Below are 18749 nucleotides of genomic sequence, written 5' to 3'. Positions count from 1 at the left end.
ATAACCAGCCCTGAAGCCATACTGGGATGCATACTCAATTTCTTCCAAGCAAGCCTGAAGCTGTGCTGCCACCATCCTTTCTAGCACCTTGCTCAAAATGAGGTATTCACTACTGGGTGATTTAACACTTATGGGTACAGGGAGGTCTTCATAAGGAAGGAACGCACCACTACCTTCTTCAAGATGGAGTACTGACTACTCTGACTCGCAGTGGCTCTCCAGGGTCTCAGGCAGAGAGCTTTTTAACAAGAAAATAAAGGAGAGGGCAAATATCTCTCTCTCCCCAGTCTTTCAGGGAGTAACTGTAGGGATGGAAATGCCTTCAAATAAGGCTGGGAATGTCCTTTGTCTACAACCCTGGAGAGCACCAGCCAGTTAGCATGGACAATACTGAGCTAGATGGACCATTGGTCTGCCTTGGTAAAAGCAACTTCCTATATCCTTATATTCCTATGTACACATTCTCTGTAATGTTACCTTTGATGCAACATTTAGAGAGAAAATTTGAACGCTTGCATTGTTGCTGGTAGTCCTGTGGCTTCCTGCTTGTGTGGTGGGTGGGTGGGATGTCAGATGGTGGGCAAGCTGTGGAATGTTAATAGTGGGATCTGTACCATCTCTAGGAGTCCTTTTTAAAGGATGCTTTAGGTATAGGATGTCTTACTTGTGCCAGGCATCTTTTTAATGAAGCGGTCTCCTAGTTCTTAGGGACTATGTTGGGGGTTTGGGCTCTGAAGTTGTACACAATGAGAGTACTTGTGTTCCTATCTATGGTCCTGTGCAGCTTGGTAAATCTTGAGAGAAAGTAACAGCATAGGTGGAGAGAGTTGAAAGAAAGGCTTGTTAGATTCCTGAGAAGACACAGTTTTAAAAGAGCCCCAGAAAAGGGGATGAGCCGCTGTGGAGAACAGGGGAGGCTGTACCTGATGGTGTGTTGAGGCCCGATAGGGAAGTTGGTGCTGCTGCTGCTATTAGCTGGCTGCAGTCTCCTGGTGAAGCGGGAAGAGCTTGGCTTGTTCATCAGCTTCAACCCCACAGGGCAGGTCACTTCTACAGGAAGGGACATTTAATGCATGGCAGCTCAGACATCCCCTCTCCCACTTATTCAACTTTCCCCCCCTACGCCTACACACAGAAACTAATAGTCTTTTTTTGGTATCCAGCCACCCTGAATGACCAAGGGAACTATTTTATTCAATCTATAAGGAACCTCCCTCAGCAGAGTTCCACCCTGCAGTTTCTCACCTGTTATCATTGATGTCTGTGGCATTTCCTGGGCAATGGTCCAGGTGAATAACATAGAAGGATAAAAACGGCAGCATTAAAGTTAGAATCACATAATTGTAGAGTTGGAAGGGACCCCGAGGTGTGCAAAGAGAAGTCAATCCCACTCCCAAGAGGATAAACGCTGTCCACAATATACCCAATACTGCTGTACAAAAGTTTACTCTTGGTTTGGTGGGCTCTACAAAGATCCCAGGCAGCCATCATAGGCAACTACAGTCAGTTCAAAGAAGTGAATGTATACATCTCCCCGAGGCACTCTCCTGCCCCATGACTGTACATGCATCTCTAACTGCCCCAGCCCCTTACCGTTATCCACATTGAGCTTCTGATAGGAGGTCAGAGGGGCACTGGAGGAGCTGCTCCCACTGCTGGAAGAGGCATTGGTAAAGCTGGGTGGGTGAAAAGCAGAGAAAGTGATTTGTGAGGGCTGAATGGAAGTCTGGGACTCTTTCCACCTATGGTCTGGTGGGGTGGGGGGAAAGGGCTGATTGGAGGACTCCAAAGCAAAGTGCTTCCTAATGGGCTTGGGGAGGAAAGACATGGATTGTGAGTGCTTGCAAGATCTGACTAGCGAATAGAAGGAGACCATATGCCCATTGGGGGAGTCACTGCATATAGTCTGGAAACGGGGTGGGTACACATCTCATAAAATCACCAGTGGGAGCAAGAAAGTCCATTTCACAATTTTCCATCCTGACTGCAATAATTATTTCAATAGTTCATATCTCCATGAACATTTATTAAGATTTTTTTTTTAAAGTAGGTTGAACTGTACCAGCTGAGGTTTTTTAATCACCTCCAGCAACAGCTCAGTCTAATAAAATTCTTTTATCCATGATATGCAGCTGCTTACTGGTGAGCCAGAGTTTTTGATCTGATGTGAGGTGGAAAACAGAATATGAACCAGGGGACAAAAAGCCTTGCCTCTTGGTTCAAAAAGGTTGGCCTGGGAATAGGACTAGGCAAGCCTATCAAGTAGGCCTTGATTTAAGCCAGAGGGTGGGATTTTAGTGAGCCATAAGTAGTTTGCACATTATTCTTCTGAACAGGCGAAGGATACTCACTAGCTGTCAGGCACAGTGCTGCCAGCATTCTGCAGGTAGACATTCTGATAGTTCTGGAAGAGGCTGTTGGTGTAGCTGATGCATTCAGGGTTGCGGACACCATAGGCGTTGGTGGGGGATGAAGCTGGGTAGTGCCCTGGCCGCACCGGCTTGGCTGCAAAGGGACACAGATAGCAGACATAGCACAACATATTAATTCATTTATTCATTCTGAGCTTCTCCTGCCCCGCGTAGCTTAGCCAACGGCTCTTAGAACAGCCAGTGTGCAAGTTTCTTCCTTCCTACCAGCTAACAATGTCCACAGCAGCATCAACATACATGGTATTTTATAGAGTTTCCTAGCTGGAACATCTGAAGAGGGGTGGGGAGGCCTCTAGCACTTTTACTCCTCCAGTGCCTCCTGCATCTGACACCAGAGCCGCAATGAGAAACATCTGGAGCAACCCAATGAGGAAGTCCTGCCCTGTGAAGTACTCAGCTTCTGATTGCTTTGGCAGCCATTAACAGACCAGAAGACTCAGCTGGAATGTCAATACCTATGTCACACTCTAGTAACTCTTGTCCATTTTATTGTATTTTAAATGTGTCGTAAGCTACCACAAGAACTTCAGGGTCCTAGCCAACAAGTCATCCCATTTGTACAAGGACTTGCACTTATGCAACAGAACTTACCTTCCATCTCCTCCCACCTTAAACTGCCCATAAAAAGAGAGTCTAGAATCAAAGACTAGGGTGATCTCCACTGTCTCCAGGAACTCATCTCATTGTGAGACTTTTGTGGGTGAGCTGAGTTTGTTTGGCCCTGGGTGAGAACCCAGAGGCTGAGACGGAAATGAACTGATACTGATTTTTATATATTATTAACTTTGTAATAATGTAACATTTTTATATGTACCTGCCTATTTTTGTAAGATGTTTAAGTTGTCTGTTGTTGCTTCTTTTTTGTACACCACTTAGAAATATTTTAAATATATGAAGCAGAATAGAAATCAAATAATCATTTCTTATCAGAGAGCCATCCTCACTGAACACAGTGAGATGCAACATCTGAATGTGCATACATAAGGTTACCACAGTACCAGCAATTTCCACATGCAACCCCCCCCCACTTGCTGCTTGCTTGCTTACCAATCTGCGCAGAGTGGTTGCGCTTCATGCTGTTCTTGTAGCGCACTGCCTCCTTGATGCGGTCCACCTCCTGCTGGTAGCGACGCTTGTCTTTCATAGCACCCTCCTTAGCCTCCTTCAGTGCACCCTCCAGGGCCTTAACTCTCTCAGCCGTAGCCCGAAGACGTTTCTCCAGTTTAGGAAGCTCACAACGCAAATCTGCATTGTCGCGAACCAGCTGAGCCCCATGAGTTCACAGGGAGAGAAGAGAAACAGGGAGTGTGGATAAAGAAGAGGAGGTCGAGGGGCCTCTGAGGACCCAAAACACTGGCCCTTGCCCTCACTCCAATGCATTTCTACTCTGCCAGTCCTCCAGGCATTTGCCTCCCATTTCCAGAAAAACACTTGCGCCCTGTTTTGGACCCTGTCCCAGAAGCTTCACATGCCCACTTCTCACATCATATATGTTCTGCAAGAATGTTAAACACCCCCCTCATCTCTGGGAAGGCATCCGTGGCCTCTGAGCATCTGGATTCTTACTCTTGTCCTGTGTCTGAACACCCAGCTAGTGAATCCACCACATCTGTGAGACCATACTGTGGAACTAGTCTTGGGCCTCCTAGTTTGAAGAGATGGCAGAGCTCTCAGACATTGAAAGAGTTGCACAGAAGGGCATTTTTAGTAAATATAGTTTCTGCCACCATAGCAGGGCTATGATAATATGGTGGGGGGGGGGAGGGACATTCCTCCTGTTGCACATCTATTAAAGCAGAGGTGGTTGACCAGTGTCACCCTCCAGATGTTGTTAGACTCCCACCAGCCCCTCAACAACATGGCCGATGGTCAGAGACGATGGGAACTGGAGTTTGACAACATCTGGAGAGTGACCAGTTAGCCACCTCTGTATTAAAGGCAGCATTGGGGAATCTATAGCCTTTCATATATTGCTGGGCTCCAACTTCTATAATTCCTGACCACTGGTTGTTCTAGCCTGGGCAGGTGGGAGCTAGAGTTCAACAACACCTGGAGTGCCAAATGTACTCCATCTGTGATCAAAGACATATGAACCTGTATTCATTAGAACCTATATTCAGCCTGGATGCTGGTGACAAGCTCCCGTCCATTCAAAGTAGCATCCACCCCTTGCTCTCTCTAAGCTGGTGGGTCCCAGTCTTTGCCCAAGTGTCACAGATCCAAGCCATGCACCATGCTGCAGCACAGGAGAATACCATGAGGTGCAAATTGAGGGTCTGAAGGTGAGCACCTCCCTTCTCCAGGCCCAGGCAATCCTTTAGCTCTCCCGTCAAACACAAACTCTATAATCTACAGGCAGGTGGGTGAGCAGCATGCAAGGAGGTCAAGAGCATGGCAGCAAGAGGTGAATAAGCGCAGGGGGGGGCAGCCACCAGCATGATTATATAAAAAAAAATAGCAGGGGAGCCACTGGGTAGCACAGCCTCCAAGGGAGAGGGAGAAAATATCTGAGGTGATAACATTTGACTCCCACATCTGAGAGATTGATATTGGGGGTGGGTGGAGGGCTGGGGGCTTTTGAATCATGCCTTTCCAGAAAACCACAGGGCCTTGATCTGTGAGTTTCTCCAGAGTCCAAAACTAGCTATTTCCAATCTTTACAACACCCCCACCTATTCCTGAAGCAGAGGAGAGAGAGAGAGCCGCTGTTGAGAATTTAGAAAGGAGCAACTCACTTTTATTTCACTGTTTCTTTCCCTTGTAGCAGCTGCTGATGGACAGGCAAAAACTGGTCAGTGTTGCCATGGCAGCAGAACTGCCAGATGCCATAGAAGTCACACACATGAGATTGCCAAGAATGGGGCCATGGTGTCAGCCATGCAGGCCACAGTGACTGGGGTTGCCATGGTAGCAGTGAGAGGCCTAGTACCAGATGATGCCACAGTTGTCAACGTGGATAGGCTTGCCATGGCAGTGAAATGGTGAGGAGGAAACAGACACCTGACTGCCCCCCCCCCCCATATGCATGTGCTCCCAATTTGGTCACCAAGTGCAAACATTTCCTGCCCAGCACAGCAGGCAGATAAACATGGGGGAGAGGCCATACGGTACCTTGGAGACCCAGCGATCCAACTAGGGTGCAGCAGCGAGGGGAAAAGGGGGACACAGACAGTGACTGAGCACCCTGACAGAGTCCCCAGCCAAACCCTGCTCTGTATACTCAGAGAGGGACAAGTTAAACACCCCAGCAACAGAGTGTGCCTATGGCTGACTGTATGAAGACAGTACCCATCCTTCCTTCCTAGAGCTGCAAGCAAGGGAACTCCTCTTTTTGGGGCTGAACTGTTGGGTAGGACACACCAGCCCAACATCTGCTAAGTACAGAGAATTCTATGGGGGAAAGAGATAACAGCAGGGATAATGGAAGGATGTGAAAGCTTAGACACACAAACAATTCAGAGAAAGTCTGGGCTGGGAAGCAAGGCAGGAAATGAATACAGCAAATGTCAGTTCAGCATCCATTCTGAGGTTCATTGTTTTCCTGCTCCCACCCAACCTTGGACTGAACCAGTCCATTCCAGTGGTTAGCACACAAGTCTCCAAAGGGGGTAGAACTGTAAAAGAGCCATTCACCTCTAAACACATGTCAAGCCCTCATGATCAATATCCACTTCCTCCTTGCCCCATCATTTGATTCAGGATCTGGAGCCTGCCTACTCCTCCCACCCAGCTACCAAAACCCCCTCCAGTTTGCACAGGAGTCTTGTTTGTAATAGAGAAAGAAAATAAGGTGGCCTGACTCACATTAGTCATCACTAATGGCTGATCACATGGCAGCCAGGGGACAAATGAGGAACCCTGGGGTGCTTCCAGACTGCCACTGCTTTCAGGTGGGATTCTATCACATATGGGCAAATTCAGGTTGGGCAGTTACAGAGGATTTGGCACTCCTGTGCAACAAACTCACTTCCCCTAAAAAATGACTTTTTGCAATAAGGAAAGTGGTGGGAGAAAGCACTGGAAAGGGGTGGGGTAACTCTTGAAGCAGCATCACATCAATGAAGACAAATAAGAATGAATGCTCAATAAGCAGCCAGTTTTGACTTATCTCTATGCAAACAAATCAGGTTGGCTGCTCAATAAGCAGGATGTCTGGAAGCAATTCTAGTGTCCCCCTCTACAACCCCCCCTCAAAAAAGCACAGGTGATTGTAGATGATAACAACATTTTGGGAGAGGAAGTGGATGGGAGGAGCATGTGGATTTGGCATAGAACCCCCTTTCACATCTGGAACATCAGCCCTGGGTTGGTGTTGTCCCTAGGCTGCCCTGGCATCAGTGCCCCTCAGACTGCAAGTTTCCACCAGTGAATCTTATTTCCCTTGCTGTTGGCAAGCTCTTTCAGGCCACATATAGAATTTGGACTTGCTCAACCGTGTAGGCCTGACCCCATGTTTATTACTCTAAAGCCTTGGCGAAGGTACAGAATAAAATGTAAGAAGCCATGAGAGGTGAAAAAGAACAAAAGATGCCTTCTTGACCGCACACATGCATGCAACCAGGTTACATGTTCTAAGCCTATTACCCTCATGCCCACTGGTATATAAAAAGCTGCCTGGAGATGCTGGGAATCGAAGAACATGGGTCTTTCTGCAGGCAAAGTGTATATTTTACCTTTCCCCTACTAAGCTGCTCAAGTGCTGTCTCTGTGGCTGCAGGACTGTTACGCCAGAGGTTCCCCACCTTTTAGGCCAGTGAGAATATTTGGATTTTTTCATGTGTGACATTGGCAGCACTCTCTCTGATCACTTCCCTACCCTTGTCCCTGCACTTTACACATATGGTCAAGAGAGAGAGCAAGCTAATGCACACTTCACTTTTCTAAATAGAGTTGCCACCTTTGGATGGGCAAAATAAGGGACAGGTAGGAGGAATCTGGAAAGAGAGAGAGTTGGCTCGGGGGTGTGTGCAGGTGGGCAACCTCCTGCTTCCTTTGAGGGTTTCTCTGCCACTGGCTACCTCAGCAAGTTTAGGTTAGAGAGAAAGCTCTCTATGGGTTGTTGAGGTTTTTTTAAAAAATATATATTAAAGATTTCTTAGTTTACAAAAATACGTGCATTGTCTATTTTTTCAAGCTGTGTTTCCTACAGATGAGTTTCATTTGTTGTGAGATATTAGTGCTGCATACAGTATAAGGTTGGTAAGAAGAGAGGGGGAAAGGGAGGAGGGTAGGGTGGGACGGTAATGCTTCTATTCTTCTACTTAGTGTATGTGCCGGGTTTTGTGTCAGTGTCATTTGTGTGGATTCTCTTACTATTTTGTTTAGTCGTTTAGTCGTGTCCGACTCTTCATGACCCCATGGACCAGAGCACGCCAGGCACTCCTGTCTTCCACTGCCTTCCGCAGTTTAGTCAGGCTCATGTTTGTAACTTCGAGAACACTGTCCAACCACCTCGTCCTCTGTCGTCCCCTTCTCCTTGTGCCCTCCATCTTTCCCAACATCAGGGTCTTTTCCAGGGAGTCTTCTCTTCTCATGAGGTGGCCAAAGTATTGGAGCCTCAGCTTCAGGATCTGGCCTTCCAGGGAGTACTCAGGGCTGATTTCCTTAAGAATGGATACGTTTGATCTTCTTGCAGTCCATGGGACTCTCAAGAGTCTTCTCCAGCACCATAATTCAAAAGCATCAATTCTTCGGAGATCAGACTTCTTGATGGTCCAGCTCTCACTTCCATACATCACTACTGTCTCTTACTATTAACCTGTTGTATTTCCTTGGTGGTGAGAGAAGTTGGGAGTGGCCTAGGATTTGGTTGGTTGTCTTTGGTTGGCTGTAGTGAGATTTGTTTATATGTGTGTGAGGGGATGGATTTTTGGATCAGGTTGGCCATATTGAGTCATATGCTGTCAGCGTATTCTTATTGTTGTCTTGTTGGGCTGTGTATATGATGAAGGGGAACCATACTGGGGTGAAGGCATCTTCTTCTATTTGTCTGTATTTGTGTCAGTTTCAGTTTATTGGTTAGCTTTTCTAGTAAGGGTGTTTCCCATACTATTTGATACCATTGGTCCATGTTCACTCCTGACAGGTCTCTCCAGTGCCCGGCTATGGTGCTTCTGGCTACTGAGAGTAGGTGGGTTATAAGTGCTTTATAATGTGAGTGGGCATTATTATATCGGAAAATGTTCAATAGGGCCAGTACTGGGGCGACTTCTAATACCTGTTTAGTTATTTTGTAGGACTGCTGCCCCAAAGCGTTGGATTATGGGACATTCCCACCACATGTGAAGGTATGGGCCTTTGGAGGTGCAGCCTCTCCAGCATTTTGGTGAGGCTCCTGGGCATATCAGCACTGGTTTCTGTAGTGTTAGGTACCATCTGTGAGTTTCTGGGTGAGTTCTTTTCTTTTAGCTGAGATGAGCTCTCTAACTATGGTTGAAGCAAAAGAAAACCAGTGTGAGTGAGAAAGAAATGGGGGGGGGAGGGAGGGGTAGCCGCCTGCTTTCTTTTAGAAGAGCTCGTTTCCTGGGCAAGCCGCTTACGGAGAAGGCAAAGCAAAGAATTGGCTTTGAATGAGTTGTTGCCATTGTCACTCTTTGGCTGAAGCTGCTGCTCCAGGAAACAGTTCCCCCGTTCTCTTCGAACCACTGGCTAGCCTGGAGTGTCAATCAGCCAGAGGGTGGGTTTTACTTCCGAGATGTCTAGCAATCTTGCGGCACGGCAGTAGGGCAGGAGGTGGCACATTCCCGCTTCACCTCAGGTTGCAAAATAGGACAGGTCACCCCTGCCCACATCAGCACCCCATACACAGTCAGAAGAAAGATACATAAACAACACAGAGCCTTCCCACTTAGACCCAAACGCCACTCTCAGCCCAAACACCACCACTGCAGGGGGGTTGCTTGGCAAGCATTTCTCAGCAGTGGCACAGTAAGATGGGCAGAATGTTGCAGGTGGGCAAAACAAACGTGCAGATAGCTCAGCACAAACTGGAAGTCTGTGCCTATTTTAGGAGCTGCCCAGGATCTAAATCTGGCACCATACCAGAGCCACGTTGGCAGGAGTGGCTCTGGTATGGTGGAAGGGGGAGAAGATCTAAGTCAGGGATGGGGAATCTGTGACCCTCCAAACGTTGATGGGCTATAACTCCCATTATCCCTTACCATAAGTCATGCTGGCTGGACCTGATAGAAGTTGGGAGTCCAACAACATCTGGAGAGTCACAGGTCCCCTGGTCCCTGAACTAAGCAAAAACCGTACTAAATGGTGTAAGCAAGGTTTGATCAGGGAAGGGGATAGCCACAGAGACAATATATCTAGCAAGGATGAGTGTATGAGCCACCCATGCAGTGCTTTCTGCCAAGCTGGTTTTGCGAGTGGAGGGGGGTGGGACTGGGAGAAAATCCAGATAGCGTTTCCAGCAAAGTAGAGGGTGTCATGAAGAAACATTCACAGCTGCTACAATACGCAGAGACAATGCGGAGTGGGGAAGGAGGGGGGGAGGCTTCCCACCCAGAGGGCTGAGTGTAGATAAATAAATAAATAAACAAACAGGGCTGCACTCACCAGCTGTCTTACCTTGCCCAGATGGTTCTCCATCCCCATCCACCCACCCCACTTATGATGGTTCTCCAGCTCCCATCCACCCACTCACCTGTTTGTGAACTTTTGTAAGCTGCTCCAGGTTGTTCTCAAGAAAGGAAATCTTCTGCTTCTGGGAATGAGCCCCCCCGCTATCCTCGGGTTCCAGCTCCGCGCTCTGGAAGGCAAATACAGAGTGAACTTGTACCTCTAGGAGCGTGAATGGGATGGGATAGAAAACCCAGCCAAAGTTATGCAGCCACACAACCAGAATCCAAACCCAATCCCTTCGTTTGATTGGCCAGCCCCAAAATAGGCAGGGTTCTGGGAGGCTTCCTTGGGTGGCTTGCTCCAGAATAATAAGGAGGCTATTATGGTGGTGGTGGTGGTGGTAGTGGTGGTTGTTATTATTAATGATATAATGAGGCTAGCATAGGATTAAGGACAGAGCTGGTGTATCCTGGAATGGGAGACACAGCTGGCTCTGAATGGGCCAGAGCATGTGGAGTGACTTGCTGAATTTCCAGTAAGAATGGAAATGGGTTTCCTGGGGAATGTGGCCTGCAGGCAGGTTTGGGGCCCCATAGCTCCCTCTTTAAAATCAAAGCACTGGTCAGTTTTAGAGTTGACTAAGGGCTCAACCAGGTTTCCTCTTGTGCTGCTGAAAGAAGCCAAGGGTTTCAGAAGTAAGCAGCTAGTGTAGAGCAGAGCTGTGAAGCGGGAGGTGCTTGGATCAAATCTTGCCTCTGCCATGATGGCCTTAGGTGAGCCACCATCTCCCAGGCTTAGCTGACTCCTTCAGGGTGCAACATAGGGCTAGCACCACTAACATGCCTTTAAACATTTGTTATAAGGATTTCGGAGTGTATGTGAAGGGTTCTCAACCCTCTAAAGTGTTTGTGGGGAGCCTGTCATCCTTCAGTTATTGCTGGACTACAACTCCCTTCATCCCTGATCACTGGCCCATGCAAGTTAAGGCTGATGAGAGGTGGGAGTCAGGAGGGGAACAGATTTCCCTAGGGAACCCTGTATAAATGCTGAATAAACAATGAAGTTGGCTAAAAGAACGACAACATACTTTCTTAACTCGAGTCGTGACGTCTTGAACGAACAGCTTGCGAAGGTTGTGGAGGGTCTGGAGTTCACGGGCCTGGAGGGGTACGAAAAGAAAGGCAGGGATGAAGTGGTGAGACAAGACTGGGGGCTTCAGCCCAGCTCCCTGCCCCCACCCCCCTGCCCCCATCCTTCACCTCTTCTTTAGCTACTTACAACAGTCTCCTCCAGCCCTTTGAGGTCCTGTTTGGACTGCTCATGTCGCTCATACAGAAATCTGTGAAGAAGATAGACAGTGATGGTCAAAGGGGTATGTGGAGAGTGGGGAAGAAGGGTCCAGTTGCGCTCCTTGAAGCAGAACTGGCAGTGCAAGGATCTGCTGTCCCCTATGTCAAGGACTAGACCCCAGCATCTGGCAAGGGAGGGAGGCAGGCACTAATCAGGCCCCTGATCACCATGATCAAGAGGTGGGCAAATTTTAGGAGGGGCCTGGACATATTTGCAAACCAGATAAACTGTTGCGGGTGCCACACACATGCTGCAACTCTCTCCTCCCCTGCTGTAACCCCCCTGAATTTTCCCAAATTAGGCTGGGGTGGGGGGAATCTATTGGTAGAAGAAATCTTCTTTTGAGACTAATTCCAGCAAGTTGGAGGAGACCCTGTGGGCACCAATGAAAGCTTCTGCAGACACATATGGGCCCACAGCCTCCATACTGGTGACTCGCCCATTGGTCCTTATCACCCATTGATGAGGGCACTGATATTGGGGGGGGGGGTGACTTGGTGGTGGAAGAAAAATGGAGAACTGAGCAGGAAGCTGCTTACCCCTAGTCTCAAGGCATGCACAGGCAGGTAGAAATCTCTCATGAGAGGGGATTTGAGTTACCACTTCCCTAGCGAGAGCTCTAGAATGTTACAGAGCATTCTTCCTATTCCATGGAGGCCCAGAACCTGCATGTGGAGCTATGTGCTTATCTCTAATTAGGGGTGCTTGAAGTGGAGGAGAGGGAGATCGTGCACAAGGGTTTAGGAAAGCGGAATCTTGGCTAATGCCCGCTCCTAAAATCTGTTAAGAGTTTCTCAGCACTGGGGCCAATGCTTGGGGAAGGAAGAGTGTCAGCTCTCATCACATTTCCTGCGATTGGGTCAGCGGTGGGATGGGAAAGGTGCACAGTATAGGAGTGAGAAATGAGAAGAGCATTCTGACATCTAGCTTCTACATCAAGGAGCAATTTCCCTGCTTTGCACTGGTCTCCTCTTTTACCAGGAAAATGCTCAATCTTACACCCATTTCTATTCCTCCTTTTAAAGTTACCTATCTGTAACTGCAATAGAGGACCATTCCACACAAGTCTGCTACCAAGTGTGCATGCAAAAGAGATTTGCAGGCAACTCTGCTTCAGTGGTAAGTATTCCTATATAATACACCCATATTTGTCAACACGTTTCTCTCATTCCCAAACTACCTTGTCAAGCATAAGGCATGGGAAATCAGCCTTTGAAGTGGCATGTCAAAGCAGGAGAAATCTAGGATATTGCCTTATATCGGGTCAGATTGCCTAGGCTAGTATTGTCTACTCTGACTGGCAGCAGCTCTTCAGGGTCTCAGGCAGAGAGTCTTTCCCAACACTTTCTCCTTTTTAAAGTGAAGGCTTGAAATTGGGAACCTCTACATGCTAAGCATGTATTCCACCACTTAGCTATGCCCCCTCCACCCTCTAAGCACAGTAGGTCAATATCAGCATTCCCTCTGTGGTGCCCTCCAGATGTTTTGTACTACAATCCTCATCAGCCTCAGATAGCATCATGTGCTGGCAGGAATTGTAGTCCAAACCACCTGGAGGGCACCAGGTTGGGGAAGGCTGGTCTAGACAGAGGTGGTTGCTCTCAGATGCTGGCTTTTGTTTCTCTTGTGGTTTGCTCCTTGGTTGGGATGAGCAGAGTCCGCTGAAAGTGTCTGGGAAAGGAAGGGCAGGAGGGTCTTCTCACGTCAGCTCCTGTAGCTTCTGGGATTTCTCCTGTTCCTCACTCTTGAGTTTCTCATAGTCAGCACGCAGTTTCTCCAGTTCAAGCTCTAATTTCTGGTTCAAGCTAAGCAGGGATAGAATAGAGAGAAAAACAGGGACACTAACACAGGGACAGCAAACACGTCACTTGACTCCCGTGCTTTCTTAAAGGTCTTATCCCCCTCAGATCAACACAAGAAGCAAATGTTAAATGCTTGAGGCAGAGAGAGACGAAAGAGCCCTGGCCTGCAGTCCTTGAGAGCCCCCAAATTGGGACAAAGCACAGACACTGCTGCTTGACTCACCCGCTTGCTTAAGCCTTTCCACTGCTACCAGTCTTGGACACATTCCTAGCCCTGACAACCTGATTTTTAACCAGGTTAAACCCAATAACTTTGGGAAGTGGAGGGTGTTTTGTTTCAGGGGGAGGGGGTTGGTCAATCCCAGCTTCCTTGTCAGAACCCCAACTCTTAGAAGGGGGAACAATCACATTTAAAATTGGTTCAAGTTTGTGGTCCACATATGTCCCAAGCTGTGAGAGCCTGGCTCAAGCCCTGAACTGGCTGCCTGGAGCTCCTTATTGGATATGTGCTTCCTAAACACCTCCACTCAGCTAGCTTTATATCACACTAGGGGCATGGACTTGCATTCCACACACCACAACAGCTTTGAGCTGCGTTGCCATTAGCCCCAAAGTGGCTCCTGCCTCACTCCTGGTTCTGTCTTTCCTTCTGGTTCTTACCTCCTATAAGCTACGTGGCTGTGGTTGGTTTGTCTCCTCCGCTTCTCACAGAAGCCCAGACCTTCCAAGCCTTGCCTCAGCTCCAACCCACAACAGCCCCCCACCCGGGCCCTGCTAGTACGCCAAGTCTCCCAACTTCTGCACAGCCTGTCTCATCATGAGACCCACCCACACTACGTGGTGCACCACATCCCACCCATGGAAGAGACTTGGCCCATCCTCAGGATGACTCACTCCTTGAGCTCATCGATGATCTTCTGCTTCTGGTTGATCTCATCACGCAGTCGCGCCAGCTGTTTGTGGTGGGCCTCACGGTGGCTCTCCAGTTGCACTTCCAGGGCCTTCTGTGTGATAGGGATGAAACAGGTCAGAAAGGCAGAAAGCCAAACCCAGGAACAAGGCCACACACACCTTGGATCCTCTCCACAAGTACAGAGGAAGCTGCCTTATTCTGATTCAGATCATTGGTGCATCTAAACTCAGTAATGTCCACACTGACTAGCAGTGGCTCTTCAGGGGGCTACCTCAGCCCTGCCTGGAGACGCCGGGGATTGAACCAGGCAGGACACTGCTGTGATACGAACCTTCACTTCATCTGTATCCTGGATCAAGTCCTTCTCCTTGCCCACTTCATGAACAGTCTCTGTGAAAGAGAAGGAGGAGGATAAATAATCCTTGGGGTACAGCCAGAATTAGAGACATGGCCATCCTATCCCTTGAATTTACCCTGTGACCTCTTGAGCGTGCAAGTCACTGTCACAGCTTAATCTCTCAGCCTCTGTGCAGCCATGGGGTGGAGTCCATGTCCATTTAAAGAATAACACAACTAATCAACTAGCTCATCTGTACAGCAGAAATTAAAATGGCCTGCCTCACAGGGTTGTTGTGAGAGTAAACAATGAAGACCATAAAACACTTTGAAAATGAAAAAAAGTGCTTGAATCTGCTGAAGGTTGCTTGTCAGCAAACTAGATTGCAGACCTCAGTGTAATCAGATGATCAAGGATTCTGCTTTTAACAGTCAAACACATTATGCAGCTGTCTCCGTCTTTCTTTCTTTCTTTCTTTCTTTCTTTCTTTCTTTCTCTCTCTCTCTCTCTCTCTCTCTCTCTCTCTCACACACACACACACACACACAAAAAGCACCATTTTCTGGCACAAATGTTGCAGCCATTCACATGTTCTGCATCAGATATAAGCCAAGGCACAGCCTAACCTTGGGCTTGCAGTTTAGCTAGCTCTTCACTCAGAGTGTCATAGGATTCCTCCAGGTTCCTCTTCTTTAGCTCCACACTCTGCATGTACTCCGTAAGTGAGCGGATCTTTGCCTCATGCTGGGGGGTTGCAGGGAGAAGAACAAGCAAGAGATAACTTTTACAGGTACATCAAATACAAAGGTGCATTTAACAGCCTATCCAGTTTGACCTTGAGCCACCCTACAGCACCTGCCATGCCCCATGGTCAGGACAGGACAGCAAATAGGTGTTAGCATATTTCTCAGAGAGCAAGGTTGAAGCTACTGTCAAGGGTGTACCCCACAGCAAACCTGAGTGTGCAATGGCTTTCAAAGTCCTCACATTGGGGAGACAGGCTTGCCAGCCTCCCCAAACATTAGTTTTGTGGAATGCAACCAAATGTATCCCTTTCAGCTGAGAGGTAAGCTAACGGATCCAACCCTGCTGGAATGCTTTCTTTGAATTGGAAAGGAACTCATCCAAGACCACAAAAGCTGCTAGAATTAGGTAGAAGTCACCTGAGCAGATGGGATGGAACCACCTTATAAGTGATCTCCTTCCTGTCCCCACTAGGAGGAAAGAGGAAGCCTGTTAAGTCAGATATCTTCTTGGTCAGATTTACTTTCCTTTTGCACTCTGGTTTATAAGGATCTAGAACAGGCAAGGGGGAACTTGTGGGCCCTCAAGTGATTAAGACTCCTATCATCCCTGACTGCTAACCACACTGGCTGGGGATGGCAGGAGTTGGGAGTCCAGCAGCACTTGGAGGACCACAGGAGCCCCACCACTGCTCTTGAATTAGAGAAAGATGCACTACCCTAGCTGCCCCCATTTGCCCTGGATCAAAGCAAAGCCCAGCCTGTCTCCCTGGGTCGAGGTAAGGGCAATCAGTGCCTATGCTTCTGGATGTTTTTGTTTTTTAGTATTGGGAAACACTGAGGGCCTCCCCACAATCCTTCTACCTCAGGGGTGGGGAATCTTCAGTCCACAGGTCAGATCTGGCCCAATCAGCTTGTAAGGCCATTTTCTCCAAACCACATCCAGCTGCCCCACACCTGTTGTCAGGTGTGTAGCAGTAGAGACATGGCTGGTTGGCTGCTCATGCAGCAGGAAACAGGATTTAACTCCTCATACATCTGCAGATGCATGAGGAGTTCAATCCACTTGGTTTGGATTTGCAAGGGACTTCCCCATGGGGCACTCTTGGTGCACCCTTCAGAAAGCAGGAGATCAGTCCTCCTTGATCACAATCTCCTTGCACAGGCCAGCTTTGAATGGTGGGCAGGATCACCAACCTGTCAAGGTTGGGGCAGGAAAATAAAGGTCTGGCCTGCCAAGCCAAAAAAGGTTCCCTAACTTGTTCCACATTCTCAAAGCCCCACTTCCCCATGACTGCAGTTCTTCTGTCCTGGCTCCCACAGGTCTGACCTGAGAGATGAGGAGCTGGCAGGAAGACAGTTCTCGCCCTGTCACCTCCATCTTGCGGTGACACTCGACTTGCAGTCCCTCCAGTTGCCGGCAGCGCTTCACAACAGACTTCACCTCCGATTTGATCTTGCTGATGTAGAGCCGGGCAACGGTGAATTCCTCCTCAATGGCACCACTGATCTCGACTGGCTGAGAATGGGGGAGAGGGAGAGTGGGTATGAACACACTGACCAGCCTCTTCCAGCCAGATCTGTTTGCTGAGCATTCACCCTGACTCTTTTTCAAAATGTCTGCCCGTAGGGTATAAATCATCACTTCAAGCAATTGTTATCCCATGATTCCCAGGGCATTTTCCTATCATTTTCCTTACCACAAAAGTTCATTTTTAAAAAAGTGGGCTTGATGGACAAGAGCACCAAAACCAGTTTAACTGAATACCCTAAATTTGCTGGGATATGGCTGAAAACCACCCTGCAACATACCGACAGTGTTGAAGCAGCCACTGTCTGGGACACACAGTTCAACCACATGACCCTTGCAAGCAGAGCCATTCAAACTGGTTGCTTCCACATTAGCTATTTAATATGGATTTACCACCCTTCATTCCCTCTTTTTGGACTGGGAATGGTTTAACTCAGAGGAGAACTATTGAAATTAATGGGCCTAAGTTAGCCATGTCTATTAATTTCAGTGAGTTTTACTCTAAGGCTAACACGTGATACAACACTTGGATTCCAATGGTTTTCCAGGTTGTCCTGTTTCTTTTCAGACCTGGTATGTAGAAATCCTGCCTCACAGCTTAACACACAGTTATAGTACCAGCCTGCCCAGAGGTGGCACCATCAACTCCAGTTAACCCTTGTGTTGCTATTTTCTGTAATAAAAGTAAAATTGGGAAGGGCCAATGCTGAAGCTAGGAATCTCTTGCAGGTCCATAATACATACAATATTGTATATTCTCACCAGGTGTTCTTCCCAAGTGTCTCCCCTCTTTCTTACCAGCTTGATCTCACCATTGCCCACGATGACGCTGAACTCGCTCAGATCCTTCATGAGGCCATTGAGGACCTCAGCAATGCGCTTGCGCTGATGCGCGCTGAACTCCTGCAACCGCTGCAATTCTGATTCCAAGGACAGCATGGTGGCCTGCAGGGTGGGAAGATGGTTCAGCCAACCCAAGAAAACGGAACTTCTGATTTGCAAACAAGGAACCCTCTATTTTGGCAGGATAAAGGGTTAGGCTACAACTCCCATCAGAAGAGTCTGATGGGATGGCTAGGGCAATGTGAGTCATAGTCCAGAACAACTGCAGGACACCAGGTTGGCAAAGGCTGGGTTAAAGCTTCCCTCCCAGCTCTGTCATTTGAAGTGGACCAGATTCTTTAGAAGGATGCTGGAATGAAGCTATATGGCTTTAGCAGGAATGTTATAAAGAATTAAGTAAAAATAGATTGTTAATGGACCAAAGTGGAAAATTTAAGGTTAGAGTGTCTTAAGTTAAATTTTAGAACGAAAATTGAGAAAGATGGAAAGGACTTGCTGAAATAGCTAATTGAACTAGAATACAAAAAAGGGAGGTGTGAGGAGGTCGATGAAACAAGTATATGAAAGGTAAAGACATGGAAAAGTTGGATGTGTTTTTAAATATTTTTGTTCTGTTTTTTTGTTATTTTATTGTATTTTTTTTGTTTTTTTTATGTATTGTAAGATATTGTTTTGTTTTGTTTAATTCTTTATTGTTCTTTTTCTTTTTCTGTAACTTGCAAACTCCTAATAAATATCTTAAAAAAAAAAAAAAAGAAGTGGACCAGATTCTGCAAACACAAGCCTCGGAGGGAAATAAATGCCATATCACAATGCTAGTACAATCCATTCCTGAAAGTTTAGGTCAACATTTTCTACGGAACTCTTGATTCACATGTTGCAGGACAAACAGAGGCAGTTTTAGTGTAGTGTGACAGGTGCAGTCGCACTGGGTGTCGCACTGCAGGGGGCACCAAAATAATGCTGTAGAACAGAGTGTGCGAGGTGGAGGAACACTGAATTTTAGCGTCTTGCAGGATGCCACTGAAATTTGAGAACCCAAAGTCCGCCACTGGACAAAGCCTTCAAAGGAGCACTTGCAAGGAGTGCTTGGCTGAAAGCAATGGACCTGAAATTGGATCTAAATTGAAGTGCCTCAGCAATCAGAAGACTAAGGGTGAATGGGGGCTTTCTCTGCTCTAGCTCTGCCTCACTGAAAGACTGTTGTGAGTTCACTCAAAGGCAGGACT

General features: G+C 47.6%; 1 protein-coding gene across 3 annotated transcripts in view; it reads right to left on the bottom strand.

The window, feature by feature from the left end:
* Positions 1-18749, bottom strand: part of KIF5A (kinesin family member 5A) — a 60175-nt gene that overhangs the window by 2111 nt on the left and 39315 nt on the right. For 2 of the 3 annotated variants that reach the window (XM_080989927.1, XM_080989928.1), the window contains exons 15-29: positions 17476-17622; positions 16477-16665; positions 15030-15147; positions 14398-14456; positions 14048-14157; positions 13055-13156; positions 11280-11340; positions 11089-11160; positions 10084-10188; positions 5544-5564; positions 3480-3696; positions 2352-2505; positions 1594-1676; positions 1246-1273; positions 924-1050 (exon numbers count right to left, since the gene is read on the bottom strand). In XM_080989927.1, the coding sequence (XP_080846053.1) occupies positions 972-1050; positions 1246-1273; positions 1594-1676; positions 2352-2505; positions 3480-3696; positions 5544-5564; positions 10084-10188; positions 11089-11160; positions 11280-11340; positions 13055-13156; positions 14048-14157; positions 14398-14456; positions 15030-15147; positions 16477-16665; positions 17476-17622 (1545 nt within the window). In that variant the 3' untranslated portion in view covers positions 924-971. The remainder of the gene's footprint in view (positions 1-923; positions 1051-1245; positions 1274-1593; positions 1677-2351; positions 2506-3479; positions 3697-5543; positions 5565-10083; positions 10189-11088; positions 11161-11279; positions 11341-13054; positions 13157-14047; positions 14158-14397; positions 14457-15029; positions 15148-16476; positions 16666-17475; positions 17623-18749) is intronic. The other variant, XM_080989929.1, reaches the window with a different exon arrangement.

This window comes from Podarcis pityusensis (genome assembly GCF_964106645.2).
Source record: "Podarcis pityusensis genome assembly, chromosome: 2".
Taxonomy (NCBI): Eukaryota; Metazoa; Chordata; class Lepidosauria; order Squamata; family Lacertidae; genus Podarcis; species Podarcis pityusensis.
The sequence above is the reverse complement of the archived record's forward strand: the minus strand, read 5'-3'. Positions and strand labels throughout refer to the sequence as shown.